Source organism: Fringilla coelebs (genome assembly GCF_963513975.1).
Source record: "Fringilla coelebs genome assembly, chromosome: 14".
Classification (NCBI taxonomy): domain Eukaryota; kingdom Metazoa; phylum Chordata; class Aves; order Passeriformes; family Fringillidae; genus Fringilla; species Fringilla coelebs.
In genome coordinates this window covers 8618800-8644569 of record NC_140040.1, presented here as the reverse complement: position 1 = coordinate 8644569, position 25770 = coordinate 8618800, and the positions used below count along the sequence as shown (strand labels likewise).

At 49.2% G+C, this 25770-nt stretch overlaps 1 protein-coding gene across 1 annotated transcript in view; it reads left to right on the top strand.

The window, feature by feature from the left end:
- Positions 1-4077: 4077 nt before the first annotated feature.
- NECAB2 (N-terminal EF-hand calcium binding protein 2) overlaps positions 4078-25770 on the top strand; it is a gene marked incomplete at both ends in the record, with an annotated part of 69201 nt that continues 47508 nt past the window's right edge. Inside the window, 2 exons of the mRNA XM_084215459.1 lie at positions 4078-4275; positions 12998-13022. Coding sequence (XP_084071585.1) covers positions 4078-4275; positions 12998-13022 — 223 coding nt within the window. The remainder of the gene's footprint in view (positions 4276-12997; positions 13023-25770) is intronic.

Below are 25770 nucleotides of genomic sequence, written 5' to 3'. Positions count from 1 at the left end.
TTGCAGCAGTTGGGTGCATTGGGTGGGCTGAGGGATCCCCCAGGACAGCTCAGGCTCTCTCCTTGTGTGGACCTGCCCTGGCTGCAGTGCTGGTCCTGGGGCAGGAGGGGAGTGTGGATGCAGAAGCCCTTGAAAGGAGAGGTTTCTGTCTCTTAGGGTAGCTGTGGTTGGAAGGCACTCTGGAGATATTCAAAGTGCAAATCTGCATCTTAAACAAGAATTTAGCTCTTTAAGATCAACCCAACATAAAATGGTGCATGTGAAGCTTTTGCTATCTCTGATTGCAGGTCAGAAACCTGTGATCCCAGGGATGGGGTGAACTTGACACTTCATTAGTGGTGAGGGTGAGCTGTGTTACCAGACCAGGAGCCCTGCTCCCTGCAGCTTGCACAGGGCAGGGCTTTGTTGTGTTTCCAGGAGTGAGCACACTGCACACGGACACACTGCACACGGACAAACTGCACACACTGCACATGGACACACTGCACAGGGACACACTGCACACGGACACACTGCACATGGACACACTGCACACGGACACACTCCCTGCATCCTCCTCAGCTCAGCCTGGGAGTTACCATGGTGCTGTTGGCAGAGTGGCATTTACATTATCTGACAGACCCACCTGGTGATTGCATGCTGCATTATAATAAACATAAGTCAGTAGAGGGAGACTAAAGTGTCAATTCTGCTTCCAGGCTGGGTGAGCAAGGCTGCTCTGCCAAATTCCCATCTCTGTGACAGGGTTGCCATTTCCTCTTCCTGCCATTGAACTGCTGCATTAACCCCAATCATCAGTAACTATTAGTAAGTCATCTGTGACATTTTGCACCAAGCAAGGCTGCAGGTCCTGCCTGTTGGAAGTTTTTAATTAAATAAAGCTGCCTGCTGGGTGCAGATGGATGGGGAGAAGGCAGAACTCAAAGGGGAGATGAAAGCCACTGCCTCTGCCCACGCCAGGCTGTGGGCAGGGCTTTGCTCCTCTTGGACCTTTCCTTCAGAGAAGCCCTTGTGTTTTTCAGATGGCCTCTCATCTGAAATTACAGCACATGGTTTGTGCTCCTGCTCCAAGTCTTTCTGGAAAATACTGGCTGTAGCACCTGAATAAGCCCCATATGAAAGCTGGCAGAGCAAACATTGTCAGTGGGAGAAGTAAACCTGTGCTGAGCTCCAAATGCACCCGGCAAAACACGTTGTCAGGTCAAGGTTTCACTTGAAACTGGACTGGAAATACTCTTTTTTGAGAGCTCAGAGTTCCTGAACTTGGATCTGGGAGTGAGAGGGAAGAGGTCTGATCTCTAAGAACCTTCCTGTCCAGCTGATCCATCATTTATAGCACTGCAGAGGTCTGGAACAAGGCGTGTGCCCGGCCAGCACTGCAGTGGGGAGGCTCAGTGTGAAATGTCAGGGTGGAGAAGGTGGAGCAGCAGCTGCTGCCTTTCCCTTTCCCTTTCCCTGCAGCTCTGCCTTCCTCTGCTGGGCAGGGCTGGAGCTCTGTGCCTGCAGCACAGCGTGGGAAGCAAAATGCCAGCAGGGCCGTGGCTGTGCTGCCCTTGGCCCTCCATGCCTGACCACACCGAGCCCACCAGGGGCTGTAATTGATTGATACTTGCTGCTTTCCCAGGGATGCCCTGGGCCTGCACCTAACTGTGCTTTTTAGTTGCATTCTCTCTCTTCTTTCCTATTAATTCCTGTGCCACTCAGCATCTGCATTATGGATAAAGCTTTCAGGGCAGCCAGGGGCTGCTGGTGGTCCTGCTCTCTCCACCTTTAGTGAAGTGCACTAAGTGTGCTGGATGCCCAGGAGCTGCAGCTGGAGGGGCAAGCAAACCCTGCTGTCTGCACCTGTCCATCACTAGTTTGGTTTTTGGTCTCTTCCTCTGGCCCTGGTGGATGGCTGGGGGCAGTGCCACGAGCAGCAGCAGCACAGGGTGGTGGGAGAGGCTGGCAGAGCCCCATGCCCTGGCTGCAGCTGTTTGTTTGCCCAGGACAGGCAGTGCCCATCTCCCTGGGCAGGAAGCAGGGGATGGGTTTGGCACACAGAGCTCAGTGTTAGTCTGTGCCTGTCCCCACCCTCGGCTGTGGTGTGACATGGGCTGGCACCAGCAGAGTTCCTTGGTTTCCTCACCTGGCTCAGATCAGTGGTAACAACCTTCCCACTTTGTCCTCAAAGAGAGACTTCAGCCTCACAGGAGCTAGGGAACAGCCCTGAGTAACACAGCCCAGTACAAATGGTTGGCTTCTTCCTAATGTCTGAATGGCAGAATTTTTTTCTATCTTGATCTGTTTAGTAGGAAAAGTGAGTATTTAAATGTCACAGAGCTGGTTTTGACATTAGCAAGAACTGGTTTTGACAAAAGCACAGAAGTAGCCCCAAACTTCAAATCCAAGTAATGAATCTTCATGGCAAATAGAAAGGAAAATTCAAGAAACCTTATTTCTAAATTTATTCCATTCAGTAAATAGTTTTAATTAGCAAGAATTCATAGCAATCCTAACCTGGGTGTGATCAATACAGTCGGAAGGAGCCATTTAGTGGAGGGATGTCTAAAGGAGAAAGAAGAATGAATAATCTGAGCATTGTACAAGTACAAAAGAGCAGAGTAGCTCTGACCATGAGGAGATTGGCACCAGCTCATGGCAAGGAGGACAAGATGTGGCTTGGCTGAGCTTTGCTGTGAGATGTGATTGGGAACTGATGGTTGGGTTGGACACAGCTCTGTGTGCCTGTGAAAGAGCACAGAGCCATTGAAGTGCTCCACAAGCCATCATAAACCCCTGAAATCCCTCTGTTTTCCCCCATGAATTTTGAATTGCTGGAGAAGGAAACCCTGAAAAGCAAGAGCTTGTGAAAGAGGGGCTCAGCCCTTGGGTGTCCTGACCTACTGCTAGGCTTCTCTGTGCCTCATTTGATTAAGAGGCTTTTAAGAGCTTCCAGCTATTTTCCATGTACTCCAGCAGAAAGAACTGGGCTCCCACTCGCTTTTCTTGGAGCAGCAGCTGAGAGGAAAATGCACATTCCCACCTGTCACCTCAAACACAGAAAATTCACCCCACTTTACCTGAATTAGAAGAAGCAGCTAAATAATTCCTCCAGGCAGGCTTTTCTGAGGGTCTGGCTTGTGGTGAACTGGGTTGTGGTGTGAGCTCTGTTTGTAGAAACCATTTCCTGCTGTGGTTTCACTGAAGGCAGTGCTGGCTGAGGCCCTTTGGAGGGATCCTGCTGCTGCTCAGGGCTCTGTGTAGGGAGTGTGCAATTCTTGCAGGGGTGCTGGGCGTGCTGGCTGCTGTGGCAGAGCTGTTCAAATCTGGGACGTGGCCCTGCTGGGTCATGAAGTGCTCTAGAGCTGCCTCTGGGAGGGTCTGGCTGCTGCAGGTGGGAAAGGCCCTTTGGAGCCTGTGGCTGCTCCAGAACTCCGGGAAAACCTCCGAGTTTCTGGGTCTGAGCTCCCCTGCTTTGGTGCCTTTCTGGGTTTGAACCAAACTGGGAGCATCTCCTCAGGTGTGGAGGGGGAAATGAAATTATCTAGTGCCATTCTGTCTAGAAGACTTATTGCCTCTACTGCAAGTCTAAATCTTGCCGATTTAGAGGCTGAAGCTGAGCACAGGAGTATCTCAAAAAAATGCCCTCACAATACAGAATTACAGGGTTAGGAATATTTTAGTTAGTGCTGTAGCCAGAGATGCTGCAATACCCCACCTGGAATCGCTGACTTTTCATTGAATAGGGACTTTCTGGAGGAGGGATAGGGGCGCAGGGGCAAGTTTTATTTATTAGCAACAAATTCATTCTCTTCTCCTCTCACAAAAAGCTGCTAAAATCTGCTGTGAGTGTAGAGAGGCTGTGGAGAGGAGAGAACACGGATACATCTTTTTAGACATAAAATGCCTAAAAAGGTGCTTTGTCTTGGGGGGGTGGGGGGCTGACCTACCCCCACCTCAAAACTCCCCCCTTGCTCTTCGGGCAGCGTCCCCCGCGGACCCGCCCGCTGCCCGCCGAGCGGCTGTGGGAGGAGGAGGAGGAGGAGGAGGAGAAGGAGGGGGAGTCCCGGCGGCGGGATGAGGCCGGGCTGAGCGATGTGCGAGCAGGCAGCGCGGTACTGCCGGGCCGGGGTGCAGAAGCTGCTGCGGAAGCCGGCGCCGGCGCTGCGCGGGCTGGACGGGCTGCTGCGCTGGGCGGCCGGCAGGATGGGCGACAAGGGCCTCGCCGACAGGGAGCTGCTCGCCCCGGGCGCCGCCGCCGCCCAGAGGAAGGGCACCTCCGTCATCCTCGATGTGAGTGCTCCCCGCATCCCGCGCCCCGGCTCCTGCCTCGGGAGCGGGGATGCTCCCCCGGAGCCGCCGGCACGGGCTGAGCCCGGCTCCGGCAATCCCCGGCCGGGTGGGCGTGGGTGTCCCGCAGCCTCCTGCCCGTGCCCCGCTCCAGCCCCAGCCCCGCGGATCGCTGCTATTTCCCGGCTCCAGCATCTCCCGCAGCGGCCGAGCAGGGGCTGCAGCCCGGTTCTGAGCTCGCCCGGATCCTGCACCCGCGGGCGGCTCGGCGCCAGGGCTGCTCCTCGCATCCTGCATCCTCGGCCGGCTGGGATGGGCTGGCCGTGGGATGCAGCCCGGCTCCTGCCTCTCCCGGGCTCCTTGGGTTGAGGTGCTCAGATTTAACAACTCCTTCCCAGAGCCTGTGCCCCTGGGCTGCCCAGGCTATGGGGTCGCAGCCCCGCTTGTCCCGGTGCTGGCCCGGGTCCCCTGTGCCCTGCCCTGCGCTCTCTGGGACAGCTGCGGGAAGCTGCACCTCGGTTCTGCATCGGCTGGAGCGGGCTGGGCGTGCGGGGCGGGGTGGGTACGGCACTGCCTCTCCTGAGCCCCGCACCTTTTTACCGGCTGGCACGGAGATGCGGCTGTGTCCTTCTCCCTGGCAGGACTCGGAACTCTCGGGGCCGGCTGGGCTTTGGGGTGCCCCGTTCCCTGCACCCTCCGGACGGGCTGAGCGTGGGTGTGCGCCCCAGGTTCTGCAGCCTCTTCCCCAGGTCCTGCACCTGAGGATGCACTGTAGGTCCTCAGTCCTGGTTTGGGGGGTTGGTAGGGGTGTGCTCAGTGCCTCCAGTGCTCTATTTATAGACCTTCTGATTAGGGAGCTGCCGAGGCTGTTTGCACTTAAATGAATTGGGAGAGCGGGGTGGAATCAGCCGGAGTGCAAATGGTGTAATTACAGTCTTTCTGCAGCATCCAGTAATTAAACACATGGATCCTCTGTTTTGCTATCTCCTAGCTTAAAAAAAAAAAAAAAAAGAATTAAAAAAAGAAGTAATGAATGCAAAATAAACTACTGAAGCATTGGCTGTAGTAAAGGATAACTCATGCTCTCCTCAGAGAAAGGAGAGGCAGTAGTAGCTCTTCAAGGCAAGCCCTTACACTTTGTAAATAATTTGCTGAACCCGTAGGCATTGGCGTGGGTTGGAGAGGCTGAAACTCTTCCATCTCTGAGCAACCTGAGCTGAGAGGCACGTTGGTTCCCTGAGGAATGGTTGTCTCTAGAGGGATGCCAAAAGCAGCTCGAGAGCAGGATGGATGGATGGGGGCCGGCAGGTGGGCAGCTGCAGGCGGGGGGAGTGAGCTTCCAGGGAAACAAGAGCAACTCACACCCAGATGTCTTTTAAATTAACTTGTTCAGGAGGGAATTCCTGGGAATTTTTTTCTATTTTTTTATTGGTTTTGTTTGTTTTGGTTCTGGCTTGTTTTGTTTTTTAATCTGTCCTGAAATTGTCAAAATTTTACAATAATTTGGAATCTGAGTTTCAGAGCACAAATGCAATTATGAGGCAACGTTAAATTTACGTAAGAGGTTTCTTGACTTAGGAGTGTTTTGTCACCAAAATGGTATCTTATGCATTCAGTTTCCCTATCTTTAAGTGATTTTTTTTTCGCTTTGAGATTAGGAAAAGAGTCATGAACTTTCAGAATGGGAAACACAGTAGAGCATTGTATTATTTCAGTGGGAAGTACAATAGAGCTGGGCGTGCAGCTCCTGATCATTTTTCCCTTTCACAATGGTACTGGGAGCCCTTTCTCACCTGCTGAAAGTAGAAATGGATTCTGGAAATATAAGATTTGAGAGCTTAGGGGTTTTTTTTCCCCTCCTTCCTTAGAACTTGATTTTCTCCTTTTTCTCCAGGCACAATAGCAAAGGCAATTGAAGCTGTGGCTTCGCTGTAATGGGCTCTTCAAGTGCACTGCGAGACCCCCCTTCCATACAAAGGGTTTAAACAGGGAACACCTATTTAGCTTAATTTTCACACATTAGCATGAAAGTAACAAGCATCCCACTGAATGCTCAGGGATGATAACCTGTTTTCCATTTAACTCCTTCACATTTTTGCTGATGGATGTGCTGGGGAAGCAGCAGTCCCAGCTATGCAGCAGTGCAGCTTCTCCATGGGGGAGGAAGAAGTAAAGACCTGTAAGATTTTGTGTTTAGCTGACACGTTTCCATGAGCTGGTGTGCTATGTGGGCAGTTTCTTGGGGGCTGAGGGAGGAGGGGAAAGCTTGGGCTTGGTTATGAATTAGGTAAAATGGCTTTGACACTAATAGTACCTTAGTCACTTCTTCTTCCTCTTCTGGCTCTCTTTTAATTCATCCATCCCCAGCGTTCTTGTTCTGACTCCTCCATAGGGGTGTCTGGTGTGTCAGAACAAACTTCCTTGTGCTCTTTCCACCAAAGAAACACAACTGTGCTGTTGTGGGACAAAACTGAGGGCTGAAGAGGAACAAAACACAACAAAGGGGTGAGCTGTCCTCTGCCCTCAGCCTGGCTGCTGCCACTTGGAGGATCAGTCTGAAATCTGGGATGGCTTCTGTGCTTTTCTTTTACTTCACCTCAGGCCTTTTAGGTAAAGGATTAAAAAAGGTTGAATAATGTTTCCTAGTTCAGAATGAATGAATGAATGAATGAATGAATGAATGAATGAATGAATGGTCAGCTCTTACAGCATTGGTCAAATCATGCTAAGGGGCTGAGATTGAGCAAGGGGTCTGTACCCATCCCGTGCCCACCCTCTGGTGCCTCCTCTGGGTCTGCTCCAGCTGCAGGAGCCCAAGCCCAGGGCTGGCAGCATGTGCAACCTGCAGCAGGTATTGCCACTCACAGCACAGGCTGGGGATGGACACAGGATGTCTGATGCTGCCTGCACCCACAAGGACAAACCCCCTGTATGAAAACCTGTCACAGAGCTGCTCCAGCCCACGAGAGGAGATGGTGGCATTTCCAGTCAAGAGCAAATCCTCAGTGTCACAGTGCTTATGGAAAGGAGGATACATTATGTGGGTGTGTACTCTCTGGGAGCCAAAGGGAGATTGTATTTGCTGAGTGTGAATGAGTGCATGTGCAGCACAGAGCTGGGGTGGATGGCCTCGAGGCACAGGAGATGTGCAGGCAGGTGTTGTTCTGTCTGGGAGTGCTTCAGAGCTGGCTGATCTGCTGCCCTTGCTCATCTCCTCCTGCCCCCCTGTCACTGCCAAGAGCCTGAGCTGACAGCAGAGGTGTGAGCTCCAGAGCACCTGAGGCCTGGCCAGCCACAGCAGCTGCAGCTGGAGATGCTCCATCTGGTTCAGAGCTCATCTCCTGCTTGGCATCTCAAACAAGGGTCAGCCTTGGTTATGAATGAGCATCCCCAGGCAGCACTGTGAGCCCAGGCAGCACTGGCCTCCCTGCCTCCTTTCTTGCCAAGGGGGACAATGCACTCATTTTTGGCTCGATTTCAAACATATCTGAAGGACATGGTTCCATTCATTTCAGACCAGATGAAACTTTCTGTTTTATCTACCCTGTTGTTTGCTGAAAACTAATTTTGACCCTTATCTGATTTTTTATTTTTTGACAGAAAGATAATTTCAAATCCATCTCTCATTCTTACGGCTCCTCTTGAAACCTCACTTATGTGGCCAAATCTGGTTTGTGCCTCTTCAGCCCCATGGGATTGGGTGAGGTTCTGGATGGAAGATACAGAGAATTTGGGTTGTGCCAATGGTGCATTTCCAAATGTACATCCAGAACTGCCATTTCCAGCCGTTCTGTCAATGACATGATTTCCAGGGCAGCCCTCAATAGCAGCCCTCTTGCAGCCACAAGAATCCCAGGAATCCCTTCTCACTCTTCTTCTGTTTTGACCTTTTTTCTTCTGTTTTCATTTTGTTTGTTGGGTTCTTTTTTTTCCCAAGGTTGCTTCATTCCCCTTCCTTTGTCCTTGTTTACCTTCTCACTGTGAGTGAACTGGGAGGGCTGTTTTCCTGCTCCTTTATCCTCCCTTTGTGAAATCCATGGTTTGATATCTTCCTTGAGCTGTACCTGCAGGCACAGCTGGAGAGGAGGGCCAGGGCAGGCCAGGCTCTCTCCTTCAGGAGCTGCTCTCTGCCAGGTACATGATCACACAGGAGAGCCCATCCCTGCTCCTCTGATCTCCAGGCCTTTGCAAGTGGGTGCTTGAAGTGAAGCTGAACAGAAAAGTAACTTCTGGTGCTGAACGTCAGCAGGTCAGAACATCAGCTGCAGCTCTTACCTCTCTCATGCAACTTTAATTTAGGACAGCTGGGTGAAGTCCAAAGAGAAGGTAAGAGTGAAAACAGAGGCTGGGACACGGTGTCAGCTGCTCTTCTCTTGGGGAGGAAGGGAAAAGGGAAAAGGATCTGCTTTGAAGTGGGAAAATGCCCAGAGACCTGGAGCTCTGCAGCAGCCTTGTTTTGTGGGGAACCAGTGCAGATGGGACAGTGTTTCTACACCAATGGCATATTCCTTACTGAAACACAAAATAAAACCTCTCTCCTTGCATGGGGAACATTCATTAACCTAAGGATGTCTAAGGACACAGTCTATAGTGACAAAGCTTCAGGTCATTATTTTCTCACATTTTCACCAGAAAGAGCAGCAGAGAGAGGCTGTAGGAGAGGAGATTCCTCAGGTTTGAGAAGTAAAGGCCATACCTGATATAAAACCTTGTCTTGACTCCAAAGGAAGTGTCAAGACTTGCAGAGAGAGGAACAGAAAGCCAGGGCAGGAATGCAGGACCACAGTATGAGGATCAATCGTATCTTTAGCTCTGTGTGGGTCTCTGGATGCCTTCTCATCCGTAGGCTTTCCTCATGCATGAGACATGATTATGTTTGTCCTCTATTCTGCACTCAGATTATGATGGAAAACAGAATTTCAGCTCAGCTGCATTCTATTTTAAATCAACATCTTATTAACCTGGTGAAGGGATTATAAACTCCACAAACCTTTAATAATTCTTCGGCTTCTTAGGGGAGTGCTATTGTGAGTTTAATAAAATTCGTGAGAAAACTTTCATTAAGCAGCCTCCAGTGTGGCATGTTCTAATCCAGGAGCTTTGAGAAGGTAGAACTAAATGTTTAAATTTGAAGCCATCATTTTTTTTTCAAGTTTATTATTACCACCAGGGTTTTGAATTACTTACTTCTGGCAGTTAAATATCTATAGGAACCATTTGAGAGAATAGCAAAAGCATACATTTAGAGAAAACCTATTGGAAATCTTGACAGAAGTTCTTTGCTTTAGAGAAAATAGTGTTTATATTCATCTAAACCACTGGTAAATGGGTTAAGTGTGCCACAGACAGCAAGCTGAATGCCTTGCCTGTATAAATCCTATGAAATGGGTTAATGCCCATATTGTGGGCATCCTGTGGGCTCACTGTGGGACTGAGCCTGTGCTTCAGGAGCTTTGCTTAATAGCTTCAAAGCACAGCTGATGGGGGAGATGGTTGCTGTGGCACTTGAAGTGGATAATTCCTCATTTCCCATCCGAGATCCTGCGCTGCCCCACGGCCGGGAACAGGGAGTGATGGAGCGGAAAGAGCATCCCTGGCCAGGCTGAGCCAGGGGACGTCCTGGGCCACGTGCAGGCACAGGGAGCCAATTGCTGCCGGGGTGGGCAGGACAGGGCCCCTCTCCATCCATCATTCATTGGCCCCTCTCTGCTGACCTCTCGCTGCTGCCTTGGCTGAGCCTGAGCCTGACTCTGCTGCCGAGTGGGGATGGAGCTGCTGGCGCCGGCAGGGCTGGGTGCGCTCTGCGCTCTGCTTGGAGATGGCTCAGCAGCCCCACTGGTGTTCCCTCCTTCTGGGGCTGGGGGGAGCTGTGGTTGCTCCCAGCTCCCTGTGAGCCTGGCACCATCCCGGGTCTGCTCGTGGCCCTAGGGAAGCTGTGAGGGGCTGTGGTTTCCCTTCCATCCCCAGATCTCAAACCTTTCCCTCATGGGAAGCTCACCACCTCCTTCCCACAGGGGAACAACTAATCCAAGACCTGAGCAGGGGGTGTCTGTCTTTGGGCTGTGTGGGGGAGGGCACTGTGCTGAGCTAGAACATAAATCCTGGCTCTTCACAGCAGCAGCATTTTTGGCAGCACTGCCAAGCTATCACAGACTACATTACATCTTTATCAGCCTCCCGATGCTCATTCCAGTGCTCATACCTTGATGCAGTGCCTGCCTGTGCTGACAGATGACTTTGTCTTAAATTGTTTTTTCCCTCCAGGTGTCCCAGTTTATGTTGTTTTTTATTTTTTTTATGTGTGCAAATTTTAGGTGGTTCAATTAAGTTGAAAGAATAAATCCTGCTCATTAGCAATCAAAAAGCCAAGCAGCTTGGGCCTGTAGAATAAACTTTGATAAGTAACACAGCCACCAATGTGATCTTTCATCAACACATCAACATGTTCATTTACTAATAGTCATACTTTAGGGACTATCTGAGAGACTTAAAGCCCTAAAATAATCACTTAGGGAAGTTGGATATAAATACTTCCATTTCTAAACATTTCTTCCATTTCTTAATTTTTTTTCCTGTTGCTCCGAGTATTCCTTGCAAGATAAACAGCTCCATGGAGCAGAGCACTGCAGGTTGAGCCTTTCCCCTGCTTTAATTTACATTTTTCCTGTTGGTTTTGCCTTCCCCTTCTCCCTCTGCCAGCTGTGCTTCATGGGATGGTGATCTCTCATGGGACCTTAGGACAGGCTTTGCTCCTGCTGTGTCAGACTGGCTGCAATACCTTGGTTTCAAAGCAGTGGGAAGAGCAGCAGAAGGATGTGCTGATGAAACAAAAAGCCCAGAAATAACCAGCACCCAGGAAGAGAGCTGCTTCATCTGGAGGTGCTCATGGGGAGGGAGGATTTGGGGTGTCCAAGCCATGAGAAGAGGAATATCTCATACAGTGGGCAGGGCACCCTGAGCTCAGGTGGGGACTGTGTGCTAAAGCCATGCAGCTCGCTGGGGTCCTGCTGGGCTTTATTCCTTCTTCCCAGAGACAAGCCATGACTGGCTGGCCTTTCAAACCCCAAATTTAGCACCAATGAAATCTGTAAGTGTGGAGGGAGGCTGGAGTTTCCCTCCCAAACCTTCTAATTGCTCTTATGAAATGGAGGTCAGCCTGGAGGGGTTTTGATGTGGTCACAAGCTGTAATCCTTGCAGGCAGTTCCTGTGGCTCCAACACTTTGGTTTGGCTCAGGCAGAGGGGTTCTGCCTCTGCTGAAGTACACCAGAAAGTCCTGCTTTGACTCTGCCCCAGGCTGCAGAGCCTCACAAGGACTTTGGACAAAAGAATGATTAATGTTCCTTAATTAAGCCATCTTCAGTGAAATAGCATATTCTGCAATTCAATTTGTCTCTTGGGGTTCTTGTTTTGTGCAGCAATTTCTCTTCTGATTTTTTTTTTTATTTAATAGTTTTGTGACCCAGAAAATATGAGATTCTATTTTATGGCTGACTCTGATCTGTCTTGCTGGTGTTTTTATTCCCTCCTCAGGGAAATTTCTTTGTACAACTAAAATCTCTGTTCTTCCTCAAATTAATAGGGTCAGGCCTGAAAAGACGATGAGAATATTTTACCTTTTCTGCCCATGTTAATTTTTTGGTAATTTATGGCCAACCTGTGGCCACTTTTGGCAGGCACCTGTAAATTTCCAGCCTTTGCACAGGCCTTTTGCTATTAATTGCATTTTGTGGGCAAGGTCAGTAGAGCAAAACAGCACAGCCCTGGAGAAGCAGATGAAGGATGTAATTTAGGGATGCAGAAGTCATGCAAAACACAGGCAGGATGGCAGCTCAGCTCCGCAGGGGTGACGAAGTAGAAGTTATGCAAAACAAAGATATTTGGCTTACTCAAAAGTGGGGGTTGAGGAGCAGCCACCTACAAAGGACTCCAGATGTTGAGGAGGGACCCCAAAGATCCATGAGAGGATTTTTGTTAAGGGGTGTGACTGTGTAAATTGCAGTAACACAGATGCATCAAGTGAGTGGGGTTAGCTGATGAATGTGTGATCAGTGTGTGTGTTTAAAAACCCAGTTAGAGCAAGGGCCCTCCAAGTGACCAGCTGGGTTTGGTACCAGTGCTGGGGGACAACTCCTCAGATGAGACTGCTGAAAAAAATCACAGTTGTTTCTGCTCTCTTTCTCCCTGGCAAGCCCTACACGTTATTGCCATTTTTCTCCTTCTGAAATGGCTATTTGATTCCTCTCTGTGGGCTCTTCCTCCACACTGGAGTTTTAAGTCTAAATATAATCTCCTTCCCACGCAGGAGACTTGCTTTAAAAAAAAAATGGTGTAAATAATTTTTTTTCAGAAGTGCAGAGCTGTGAAACGTGGTTTAAGAGATTTTATTGACTCCAGAGTAATTGTCTGGACTGGCTGCATGGCTGTTGGGATTTTTTTTTTAGTGTGTATTTTTCTGATGTTGGATTCATGGTTGCAGCTTTCTTAAGTGAGGGAGGTGCTGAAAGCATTTCCAGCAGTTATTCCAGCAGTAATTTGTGTTGCTCTGGGGGAAATGAGCTGAGTCTTGGGGAGGGTGAGTTCAGTAAAGACTGAATTGGGTCTTGAGGGGTTGGAGCACTTGAACATGCCCTGTGTGTGGGGCTGGGCATGGTCCTGGTGCAAAGGGCTTCACCCCCATGCTGGACAACACAGTAAACACATTTCTCTCTCTCTTTCAATTCTAGATTTTCAGAAGAGCTGACAAAAATGGTAAGTCTGTGCATTCATACTTCATTTCTTGATTGGACTATTGTCAGTATTACTGTTTTTCCTGATAGTAACATCCAAGTGTTTAAATGTTGCTCAGATTTCTGCATCTGACACTGATACACTCAAAACATCAGAAAAGGGTTTGGGATTTTTTTGGAATAGATATTCTGAGAGCAGAGGTGATCCTGGTATGCAAGTTGGCGTGGCAGAATCCACCAGATTAAGAGCAATTTCACAAAAACAATATAAAAATAAATCACAGGTAAGTGCCAAATGAGGATCCACCCCTTGGTAAGCTTGAAGTAGCTTTGCAAAACGAACCTAACTTGGGAATATGAATAGTTTGGCTGCTGAGGGACTGGACCCACACAGCCAAGAGCAGCACAGATTGAAGTGTGTTTTCATCTGTGCCTGGGGAAAGCTGAACACCTGCCCTGAGCCCAGCCAAGCCCTTACATTTGGAATAACTGGATGAGTCTTCATTAAATGACTTGGAAAGGGAGAACTGGAAAGATAGCAAGCTTAAGGAAAGAAGAGTCAGTGGGCCCAACCCCAGGATCTTTCCATACCCTGAAAAGCAGTTTTATTTTAGATAGAATCCCCAGAGCTGGTATCTGTTCTTTCCCTGTTGTAGAAGAAGAAAGTTAAATGTGCATCAAAGCTCTGTGTGTTGCAGAGGGACGTGTGGGAGGGTTGCAGGGGAGAGTTTGGTTCTTCTCCTCCTCCTCTTCATGGGTTGTATCTCCCATTAAAAGGGAGATACCCATCCATGAGCCCCAGCAGAAATCAGGTATCCTGACTGCCCCTGGGTAAGGAGGGTGCTGCCAGCTGGCTCAAAATAAGAAGTAAATTCTAAGTAACTGTGGGCCCTTGGTTATGGCAACTGAGAGAGTAACGAGATATTGAAGTTGCCGCTGAGAAAAGCTGAGCAGTTGTGTGATGCAAGGAGAGTGGAGAGGAAGAAATGAGTTTATGCTCTTGGCACCAGGCTGTCTGACTTCAGAGATGGAGCTGGGCAGGTGTTTGAGCTGCCAAGGGTGAGAGCAGGGGGTGAGGAAACCAACACCCCTGAGCACAGGCAGAGAAGGTAAATCGTCCTGCCTCTCCTGACCCTCCGTGGGCACTGCAGGGAGAAGAGCTGCATCCCTTAAGGAAGGCCAGGTGCTCTTTGGTGAAGGAGCTTTCTCCACCTCTGCTCCCCCTCCTGGGGCTGGCAGTGCACAGGACCTGCAGCTCCAGGGTTTGCTCTCCATGGGGCTGGGGCTGCCCTTCCCTTTCCATGGACCCAGGGCACAGGCTGGCACAAAGCAGCTGGGGCTCAGTGGCACCTCTGTCCCCGGGCTGGCCCCTGCCTGTGGCACTCTGGGGCACTCTGGGGCACTCTGGGGCACTGTGGGGCACGTGTCACTCTGGGCATCCCTGCCCTCAGTCCTTGGGGCAGGGACTGTGACCCTGGGGCTCTCCTCTGCAGGACTGCACATCCTCCAGGGCTCCTCCTCACATTCATTCAGATGCTGCTTTTTCCTTGACACAGCACTTGCTAGCCATGGTGACCAGTTTCACCAGCCATTCACCTCTGACGCACTCTGGAGAACAGAGTTTGCCCCCCACTATAATTAGCTCAGTGTGTTCCTCTGCAGCCTTTTGGGATCACAGCTCCCCACAGCTCCTCTCCAGCCTCCTGCAGCTCACAGCAGCTGCTGCAGGAGATGTGCAAGAATATTTCCATTGGTACAGCCTCTCTGAAAACCAGGGCTCAGAGGTTTCCAGAGCCAGAGGTAATATCTTTGTATTTCGTATCCCTGGGGATCTCTTTTTCACTATTTCTCTGTGACATTCTGGACTTTAATTTATTGATTTGTTGAAATTCAGCCTATTCATGGCTTTGCCAGTTACAGCTCCAAGGAACAGTGGAAGCATCAGCCTGCTGCTTTTATGTCTCACAGCAGGTGCTGTGCACAGCCCTCTGAGGAAAAACGAAAATCTCACATTTTCATTTTTGTCAGAATCCCAGGATGGGGCCCTGAGCCCTGGACAGACTGTTGAAAACACAAGTCCTCAGATTACCAAAATATTTTACTCTGTTCACACCCTTCTGTGGTGTCCACAGCTACAGAGATTCCTGTCTGGCAGGGACTTTGCTGTTCTGATGGATCCTCACCCAGTGCTGTGTGATGGGGCACGCTGGGGAGAGCTCCCAGGGCAGGGAGGGCTTCACCCACAGCTGGCAACCCTGGCTTTCCTCAGCTGTGCCAAAGCCACTCTCACAGACCTGGGTAGGAAAAATCTGAACAAAACTTTGGCTCTTGACATCTGGTTTAGCTGCAACATCTTATTCAACTTTTTCCATGCAGAGATCAGATGGTTAGAGGCTTACCTAAAAGGCAAAGGAAGGGATTGTAAGATTAAGGAGCAGTGTCATTTAATGTGCAGTCAAGAGGTCATAAATTTGGAAATCTTTTCAGCATCTTGATTTTTTTTTCCCCAGCCTGGTAAAAATGGTACATATTGTGTTAAAGCAGAGTGGCTGGTTCAGGCACAGTAACTATGGAGCCTGATAGCTTGAATTTAAGAGCATCTTCCTCCTCCCCCTTTCTTCCAAACCTTCTCACATAAATCATGTAAAATTGGATGTTCTTGCTGCAAGATGCTAAACCACGTTATTTCCCCTGCCATTTTCAGGTACTTGTATTTGGGTGATTGCATTCAGTGCCTACATGTACTAAAAGGCTGCTAATGAAGCAGCTCCTGCTTGTTAAAAGACATCTTGGTTTCCTGCTCCAGAGGAGTGAGATTCTGTCTATAACGTGAGCTAAGTTCCCAACCTTTTCCCCAGTGACAACATCAAGTAGTTTTGTATCTACATGATAAACTCAGGAAATGGTCTGCATTAGACACCTGGAAATGCTGAGCACATTGGAGATAACTGGATAAACTGACAAATGGTCTGAAAAAGGGAGAAGGGCTGGAGTGTAACCTGGGAGTGAATAACTCTGTTAGTTCTAGTCATGCTTTGCAGGGGCATGGCTGTTAGTCATTCAAAATAATCTTTTTCTTTTGTGTAGGAGTGTTTTTCCTTTCTCTGCTAATAAATCCACCTACTGTCTTGTAATCCTCCCAGTCCCAGTAAACAATAGTTAATCATTTAATTTTGGAATGTGCTGGGAAAAAGGAAGCATCTTGTTTTAGGCTGGTGCAGTAGAGCTGCCAATCATCTCAGTTATCTACTGTGCACTTAATCCTCTCATTAGAACACTGCTAATCAATTAAATAGCCCAGGGTTCTCTTTGAAAGATTAAAAGAGTTTTATTTTGGCAGAACAGTCTAACTGCTAACAATCCATTATAGATAAGCATCTTCCCAAAAACTGATGTTTTATCTGGAAATCTCCAACTCACTGCAGCTACCCAGCCCCCATGCCTAGAGTGTAACTCAATGCAAAGTGCAGCCAGCTTTGGTCTGGGCTTTGGTTTGGTGGGGTTTGGTCATTATCAGATCATGGCAATGGCCATGGTCTGTGCCACCCTCAGGTCTGACCTCCCAGGCAATGGAGCTTCAGCTGGCTTCCCCTGGACCTCTGCCCTGGAAGAGGAGAGCTGCAGAAGGAAATCTGCCAAAACCTTGGGTATAAAACTCCTGCAGGAAATGGCAGGAGGAGCTGGCAGTGGGGCACCTGATAGTGACCAGTGATGGGTTAGTGCTGGGGTTCAGCCTGATAGTGACCAGTGATGGGTTAGTACTGGGGTTCAGCCACCCGGGCATCTTCCTTGTGATTTCTGTCCTTGTGATTTCTGCACCAAGGCTGAGCCCAGCCTGTTCTGGTTCTCCCTTCAAATTCTATCTAGAGAAGGATGGGAATGAAGCCATCCAGTGCATGCTGTCCTGAATAGCTTCTGCTATCCGAAATGAAATCCAGTGAAGTGAGAAGAAATCCAGAGTACAAATGCTGAGAGGAGGTTTCAGTTTCCAGTGATGTGAATGATCAGCTGAAGGCCTGCAGAGGACGTAGCAGAGCTAATAAAGGAAAAAAGGGAAGCATGAATGAAGCAGGAACTGGTGTTTGGAAAGGGCTTCTTGGTTAAGAGCCATGAGGGCAATGGCATTGTGCCCATTCCTATCCCAGTAGGGCTCGTCCTTTAAATAGCTGCTCACAGATTTCTGTTAGTCACTTAAGAGCTCATTAAATGAGATTTATGCTGCTCTTCTGTGTAAGGAAAGGTCTGCACATCCCAGTGCTTCAAGTCTCATAGCAAATTGCACTACAAACCACGGGGGCACATGGAGAAGAAGGGAACACAGATGGCTTTGCACATCAGCATCCCCACAAACTGGCCAAGGAGCCTGGCCAGCTGTGAGTGGGGCTGTGCCCCTGGGAGGAGAGGGAGCTCTGCTGCCTACACAGAAAGTGGCACTGCTGCTCTGCCTGGTGGCACTGCTGACCCCTTGGGGACCTCACAGGCTCCAAAAGCCGGGAAAAGGCAGAAAAACAAAACCAAGCGAATGAAAATCCTCAGGCACATCTCTCAGCCCCAGCCTGAGATGTTCAAGAACTCAAGTCCTTCATAATGTTCAAGAAGGCATGTCCTAAGTGTCACCATATAGACATAAATGGTATCAGAATAAAAAGCCCCTGAACACCTCACAGGCTTCTTGTTGCACACATAACCCTCCCTTCCACAGCCACGAGCCCTGTGGTGAATTGTGCTTCAGCTGAGAGCTCTTGGGTGTTCTGAAGTTCCTGTCTTAATGGGTTATCACTCTTCAAAACCACTTATTTCTAGAGCCAGGTAATTACCTTCTGCATGGCCACTGCTCCTCATGTGCTGGGAAAACCTTGAGCTATTTGTATCCTGCTGGTGCATCTAAATTAAGTCATTAGTTCTCAGTGAGAATATTTATAGTTCTTGTATAACAAAGCCAGTATTAGCAGCCACCCACATATAAGTAGAAAAATCCAGTGATGAAGCAGGCTTTGTTACTGTGGATAAATCTGATAGGTCTCCCATGGCCAGATGACCAGTCTGAATGCATTTATCTTCATCTTTTAAGTAAATGAGAAAAGATTTGCATTTAGATAGTCTGGATTTCATGTGACAATCCAAAAAGCGCCTCCTAAGGCTGCGCAGTGACCTTTATTTACAAGGAGAAAGTTTGAATTTGTTCTCAGTTTTTTGGACTCCTCTGTCATCCCCAAGGTCTCTCAGTTACGCTTCCAAGTCCTTGCAAAGCTCACAGCACATGATTTGGAAGGGAGGACATCTGCTTGAATTGGGACATGCTGTTCCCAAAATAATAAACAAACCTATCCACCAGATGATGAATTTTGAGATAATTGAGAAAGGTGGCTGCTGGCCATGCTCTACAGGCTGTCATTACATGTGTCCAGTACTTCTATCCCCCCTTTATCACTGTGAACCTAGGAAAAGATGCTGTGATTTGATTTTCATCATTGACTGGCTCGAAAGGACACTTCCCAGCTGCTCTTGCCCTTTCAGGGCTGCCTTTTTCATTCTTCAAAGATTTGAGGGTGTCTGCTGCATGCTGTGTGCAGCAGAAATGAAGAGCTGGGAGTTTTTCAGGATCTGTTTTTCTTCTGAAGTCACTTCCTGTTGCTTGTTAGCAAATTCATGTTAGAATCATGGGGTGGATTTTTTTTTTTTTACTCAATTACCTTAATTCTTCAGGGCAGACCTTGAATTGGGTGCGCTGGGTTATGACTTTGTTAACAATTGCACCCTCAGTGCTACAGGCTGAGTTATGCAGCAGCCTGGCTTTAACCAAGGCCCACATGTGGCTTGCTTAGTGCCAGGCTTAAGCCAGAGAAGGTTTGAGCTGGGCAAGGTTAGGATTCAGCCCAGAAACCCCCAAGAACTCAAGTCAATGATGTGACAGCACAAAACCTTTTAATTTCCACAACAGAAATTCCCATATTCCACCTATTTCTGCACAGCATCGATTTATGGCCCATGACTGTCCAAAACTGTAATTTCTGTTGTCCTGTTCCTGAAGCCTTTTCCTGCTGGGAGAACAGGCAGCCAAAATAGAAAGTGCTCTGAGATCCTTCATTGCAGCGGGCACGGAGGCACTGCTGGTGCCAGGGTGAGCACCAGGAGCAGGGAATGGGGCAGCAGGGTTATAAGGAGCTGGGAATGTTCCTCGGTGGGAGCAGAGTGCAGCTGGCTCACTGACCCTGCAGCTGGGCTCTGGCAGCCCAGGTTCCTGACTGCCCTTTGCTCACTATTCAAGGCACTTTGCAGTGCAGGCAGCCATCCCCTGTGTCCTTGCCCTTTTGCTGTAAAACCTGCGGCTGGAATATCAAACCTGACTTAAAGAAAAACTTTGACAATCAGCTTTATTTAGTGTTTGGCCTCCTGCTTGCTGCCTGTGGTGCTTGCTGCCTTGTGCCTGTGAAATATATTTAAGCACATGGTGCTGCACTCCAGGGCTGTGCTGGCAGCTCCTGGCTGCCTTTTGTGCCCAGCACCATCCCTTCTCATGGCTGCTGAGCCTTTCTTTCCGCTCTTTCTCAAAAATTCAGCTGCTGAGCGAATCCCATGGTAAAAGCCATTAACTGCTGCAACCTCCAGGGCTTCCTGACATTTCTGCATCAGCAATAAATGGATTTCAACCTCAGAATCAGTCAGACACCAAACACTCTGGCTTTTACACTTGCATATTAGGCTACACCCCAGCCTGTTAAAAACTCAGATGATGCTGCTGACCTGAAGGGTCATCCTCCCTGAGCAGTGTCTGGGCAGGAGGGTCAGCCCTTGGGCCAGTGCTGACTGTGCTCTCTGCTGTGCTTGGTGTGGAGGAGCAGACCAGAGCAGAGCTTTGGCATTGGAACCCCCCCCAGTCTGCCCCACAGGTGGAGTTTATTTTCTTCTTCTCTTCGTGGACTGGGAGATGTGGGTTTTCTTCTGCAAGCCTCATTAGAAGCTTCAGCTGGGCAGGAGTAAACAGATATATTATTGTAAGGGATTTAATGACCATGTTGTGCAGAGTGGGAAGAAAGGATTGTGGTTGACCAAGGAGACTTTGAAAAGCTGCTCAATTAGCTGAGAGGGTTTTTAAAGATGTTTCTTTCCAGGGCCAAAGTTGAGAGATTTAATTGGGGGCTGCAGAGCAAATGGGTGTGCATGGCACAAGGACGGCCAGCAAAGGGCATGATAAAACACTCATGGAGCTATTACCTGCTTGTAAACCTGACCCCAGAAATGTAAGCTTTATTGATAGTGCCCTAAAAGTGGTGGTTCCTGCCCTGGTTTTTCTGGAGCACGAGGATTGCTGACCTGCAGTGACGTGGCTGTAGGTATCCTACAATTTCAGTTGTATTCTATTCATGTGTTTTCCTTGTCCATGGGAATCTGCCCTGACATCTCTTCTGAGCTCATGACACAGGCCTGAGCTGATTCCAGCTCCTTGTCTGGGCCAGGTGCTGGGATGTCCCTCTGGCCTGGCTCAGGTTTGTGGCAGCAAACCTGAGAGGGGAGGTAAGGGCCAGGTAGCTGAGCACACTCCAGAGGGGACAGCCAGGGGCTGCTTGTGGGTCTGTGAGGTTGGGCTGCAGAGGAGCACCTGAGACCAGGGCAGGGACAAAACCAGGGCAGGTTGGGGGGAATGGGGCACTGCCCCTGCCACAGGGCAGCCAGGAGCTGGTGGAGATGAGATGTGGCTGTGAGTGCTGGCTCCTGTGTCAGGAGAGGGGGCAACCTGCAGGAAGGTCTGTTCTGCATGGAAATGGCTGCACATGGGAAAGGGAAGGCTCTGGCCTCACCAGCAAGTCAGGGAAGTGATGGACATTGAGGATTTAACAATTTTTGATCTGTCTCATTAATATCTCATCTTACTTTTCAAAGGGAATTTTTCAGATACAGCAAATCGATATTTCTTCTGCTAATGTTGGGGGTTTTTTGTTTTGTTGGATTTTGGTTTGGTGGGGGTTTGTTTTTTGGTTTTTTTGGTTTTTTTTACAGATACACAGTGCTTGGAAAGGACTTTTGCAGCTTGACTGGATATAGTATCCTGGCAGATTAAATAACTGCCATAACTGAGATTAAAAAAGGCCTGGTTTTGTCCTGCTGCCTCGGTGGGAGTGTCGGTGCCGCATTTCCCAAACTGCATTCAAAGGCAGGGAGGGGCTGGGGGATGACTTCGTGCAAAGGTTCCATTTGTGCCCAGTGAATCTCCCTGAGGAGGGCTGGTGCTCAGTGCTGCCTTGGTGCAGAGCTGCTCCAGCCTGGATGCTCCACCCTGAGCCCACCTGGAGCAGTCTGTGTGCTCCCAGTGTGTGCTGAGGAGTGCCAGGGTGCAGAACGGCAATGCACACCCAGCTGGAGGTGATGAGTGTGGGCACTCCTTAAAACGCCTTTACCACCACCACAGGCTTCTTTGTGACCCTCAGCTCGGGTTATTTCTCCTGCCACACCACCTAAACCTCACTAAGAGCTTCTATTGCTGCTCCTCTTTCTTGCAAGCAAGGCTATCCTGTGTTTGCCTTTAATCCCCGGGAAGTTCCCTCAGGGGAAGTGGAGCAGATCTTCAGTGGAGGAAAAGCACTCCTTTGCCTCTCTGCCTGCATGCTCTCCTCTGCTCCTGTTGCTGTGGGAACAAGGGACGGAGCACTGGGCTCTGGCATCCTTTTTAATTAGGTATCTTCTGCAGATCAGCTGTATTTATTGAAGATTTTTTATTATAGCTATTAAAATTAAATAAGGCAAAAATTGAATCCAGAACAAATACACTGCTGCAAGTTATCCTCATAATGTGCTAGCAATTTTTGCCTGACAATTGTGAGAAAATATGTTCTGGCAGCCTGTGTTCAGGCAATTGGCCAGGAACAGCTATAAATCGTGGGCATCTTTTTCTTCCTCCTATCTTTCTCACTCATTTAAAGTACCATGTGAAAGACAGGTGTATCTTACTGACTGCCAGTGGGGAAAGGCATATCTGAAGCTGAAACCATGACACATCCACACCTGTAACTCCCAGCAAGGATAGTCTGAGGGGCAGGAACAGCCAGTGTTTTTTCATGGGAGGATGTGTGAGCCAAGAGTGGAATGGATGTTCATGGGCTGAGATGCAGGAGCCTGAGTGTCTCTGGTTCCATGGCTGGCTGGCTGCACCATGGGAAGATGGTGAGCTGCCCTGGAAAAGGTCTGCCCCACTTTCAGAAAATTTTAGAGGTGGGGATAATTTTGAATTCTGTTTTGAATGGGGCTTTATTTTCTGTGTTCGGGCTGCAGCCCGGTGCAGAGGGGGAGGCTGTGTGTGCTGGCCAGGTGCCCCAGCAGAGCTGAGTGCCAGCTGTGCAGGGAGATGCTCCTGCTGCCCCAGCAGAGCTTCAGAGGGCTGGTCCAGCTGGCCTTGGCCTCAGGGATAACCCAGCCAGGACCTGGGTTGGGTCCAAGATCAGACCCTGCTGCCCAGTCCCTGCCCTCGGTGGGTGCTGCTGCTGCAGCCCCAGCCTGGCAGGTGGGACAGCCCTCAGCCCCTGCTTGGCTTCCCAACCTCAGCTCCAAGAGCAGCAAGACTCTGAGGCTTTGCTGAGTGTGGCTTTTGGGTGTTTCTGGTGCTCTGCACATCCAGTGGGGCTCTTTTCCTTAAGCCTCAGTGCTGGCTCCAGGAGCCCACAGCTCTGCTCAAGGCAGGGATTTGGCTCTGTTGTTCTGCTGTGCCAGCACCAGAGCACAGGCTTGGGCTGGCTGCTAATAAAAATTAGTGCACTGAGGCTTATTTTCCCTTCTAAAGGGTCTTCTGTTCATTGTGGAGATGTTACTTTTCCAGCTGGCTGCTTTGCTGGCTTTCAGACATGCTACACTTTGTTAAGCAAGGCTGCTTTTCCTTCCTCGCCTTTGTAGTACCATCAGTTGCTTTCTTTTCTCCTTTATCCATCCCTCCCCACCTTCTAAAAATGGTTGAATTAATACTGGCAAAATGTTCAAGGTTTTTCAAAATCTTTACCAGTGTATTCACATCAATAGGCTCTGCAGTGTAATAATAATAATAATAATAATAATAATAATAATAATAATAATAATAATAATAATAATGGGGAAATCTGTAGCCTGGCAGGCAGGAGCAGCTGCTGCCACCTTCCTTGGCACCAGCACCATCTGCAGAGAGCAAATGTGCAGCATTCATTTAACCCCTGTGACACCCCCACGGGGTGGGATAAGAGGAAAGGAAGGACAGAGGGGCAGGAAGGGACCATGAATTAATTTGAAACACTTCTGCCTGGAAAGCTGCGTGGTAGGAAGGCACAGCTTGCCTGTCTGGGTTTCAAAGTGGAGAGCAGAGGTAGGGAATGGGGAATGCACAACTGTCCCTGGGCTTTCTGAAGCCCAGGCTCTGGCTGAATGCAAACACAGCCACGTGCAGAATTGTCTGGTTATCCTTTTGCAGCTGGAGTGATGGTGGTATCAATTAATACGCTTGGTGCGTGTCAAACAGTGGGGAGAAAAAGTGTGTGCTATAAATGGAAGTACTTGCATAAGACTGTAAAAACAAGATAAAATATTTATATTTTTCAAAGAAAGGAGCTAAACTCGTTTCCTCTCTCCTGCATCTGTAATCTAATTGTAGGAGAACAGCAGAGTTTAGACCTTGCAGAAGGTTTTCCTAAGCTGGAAATCAGAGGGAGAAATGGTTTTCTAGCATTTAACTGGAGGTAGAATTAAATGAAAATAAGTTATAAAAGTGGGGCTGTCCATAGCCAGGAATATTAAATCTTCCTGTACCAAGAGCAGCCTGAGAGAACGAGGGGCTAAATGCTGAAATCCTGGGGAGATGAAGGGAAAAGAAAAACCCAACAGTGGGAGAGGTTCTCGAAGAGCACTGTCTGCAAAATTGGCTGGAGCAGGACACAGAGCCTTAAAAACTTTTCAAACCCAGTTGTTGCTTTCTAAATGAGGCACCTGACATTTGAAAGGTCAGCAGCCAGGGAGAGGTGGCTGCTGTTCAGCAAATGCAATCCCACTGAGCTGTGCCCTGCCCGTCCTTCACTCGGGGCTGGGGCTGCCTGACTGCCTGGGCACACAATCCCTGCAGGTGTTCCCAAAGAGGGGCATTTGCCACACCCAGACCAGGGAGACACTTCCCATTTCCCATTTCCCATTTCCCATTTCCCATTTCCCATTTACCATTAGGGAGCTGATAATGGGGCAAGTGGGCACAGAAAGATGGATGGGAGGTTGGGGGTAGGTTTGGGTGGAGGTGTCCCTCGGCAGAGCAGGGCACCAGCGAGGAGCAGCGATCCCTGCCCTGCTGCCAGCTGGGCCCTGGGGTGTCACATGTGGCACCTGAGCAGGTCCCTGCTCCCTCCCAGCCGGGTGAGCCCTCTCCAGACACGGCATTCCCGGCTGGAGGCTCAGGCTGCTCACAGCAAACCCAGCTGGGGGCTGGCTGCAGCTGAAGGAAAGATTCAGCAGGGCAAACAGATCCACGGTTCTTTCAGGATCAAGAGCATTAAACTCTGGATCACTGAGGCCACTTGCTCCCTTCCCCTGTGCTTTTTCTGAGAGCCCCTTACCGACCTGAGCAGATGTATTCGTGCAGCAAGTGAGTGGAGAGCCAAGGCCCTGTGGAATAAAGCACTTTTCTTATATTCATAAATCAGTACAGAGCAGGACTGGGCCACTGCAGTACAGCATGAGTAGGGCTTTTTTTCTTTTTACTGTCTGGCTTCTAGAATTTTAGTATTCAGGTTTTAAGCCTGCAGTAGGTATTTCTGTGCTGGACTGCTAAACCTTTGAATTGTCAGCATGCTGAGCATTTTGATCCTTTTATAAAACAAGAGTGAGGATTAGATGTTTCTCGGTGCAGAGCTGTTGCAGCAGCACTGGGTGCAGATTCACAGGGGCTGAGCTTGCATCAGGAGCCACCTTGTTCTGTAGCACAGCCAAAATCCCATGGGATGTGGGGAGGGAGGAAACATCAAGCCCATTGTGAGCTTCCTTCTCTCTGCAAAACACAGCAGTGAGCTCCACGGGAGAGACGGGCAAGGCTCAGAATTAGCTTCTCTTTAATTGGGGTGGACACAGAAGGAAACAGCAAATGTTGTGTCATCTCCCACACCCAGTGTCACCAAGCCCTCTGTCAGGTATGTCCCCTGAGCATGGCATGGCCTGGCCAGCACCCTGGCCCTCCAAGGACTCTTTTGCTTCCTCTCTCCTGGTTTATTATGTCCTCTTTCTTTGTGTTTCCCCCATGGCTTTGTGCATTGTGCCAGTCTAGAAATCCAGCCTGTGCTGGCAGTTTGGGAAGGCAGGAAGTTTTAGTGAGTTTCCTGCAGGCAAAGGAGAGCCTGCAGAGAGCTGTGCTCCTCCAAGGCTGTGAGGATGCTGATCTGCCTTCTGGAAAGCTTTTCCATGGCAGGTTTGGCACTGACATGTGAGCTGGTAGTGCTGGGAGACAGCAAACCTCTCTGTAAGCTGCTGCTTTGATGAAGCTCTCAGATGAGCCTCCTCCTGCACCAGGATGCTTCATTCTTCAAATGGGTCCAATCTGTGCTAATAAATCACCTCCTCCACACGAGGAGGGCTTGATCAAACATCACAGGAGATATCATCAAGGGCTAAACCTACCATTTTCTATTCATTGCCTAAAGCTCATAATGCCCAGTGTATCAAAGAAGAACAGAGTTCCCTCAAGTGTTTCTATCACCAAACCAGGCAACCCACAGGGAGTTGTCCATGTGCAGAGTGACTCCTGAGTTTTCTTTCTTGGCTGCTGAGTTATCTTTACTCCT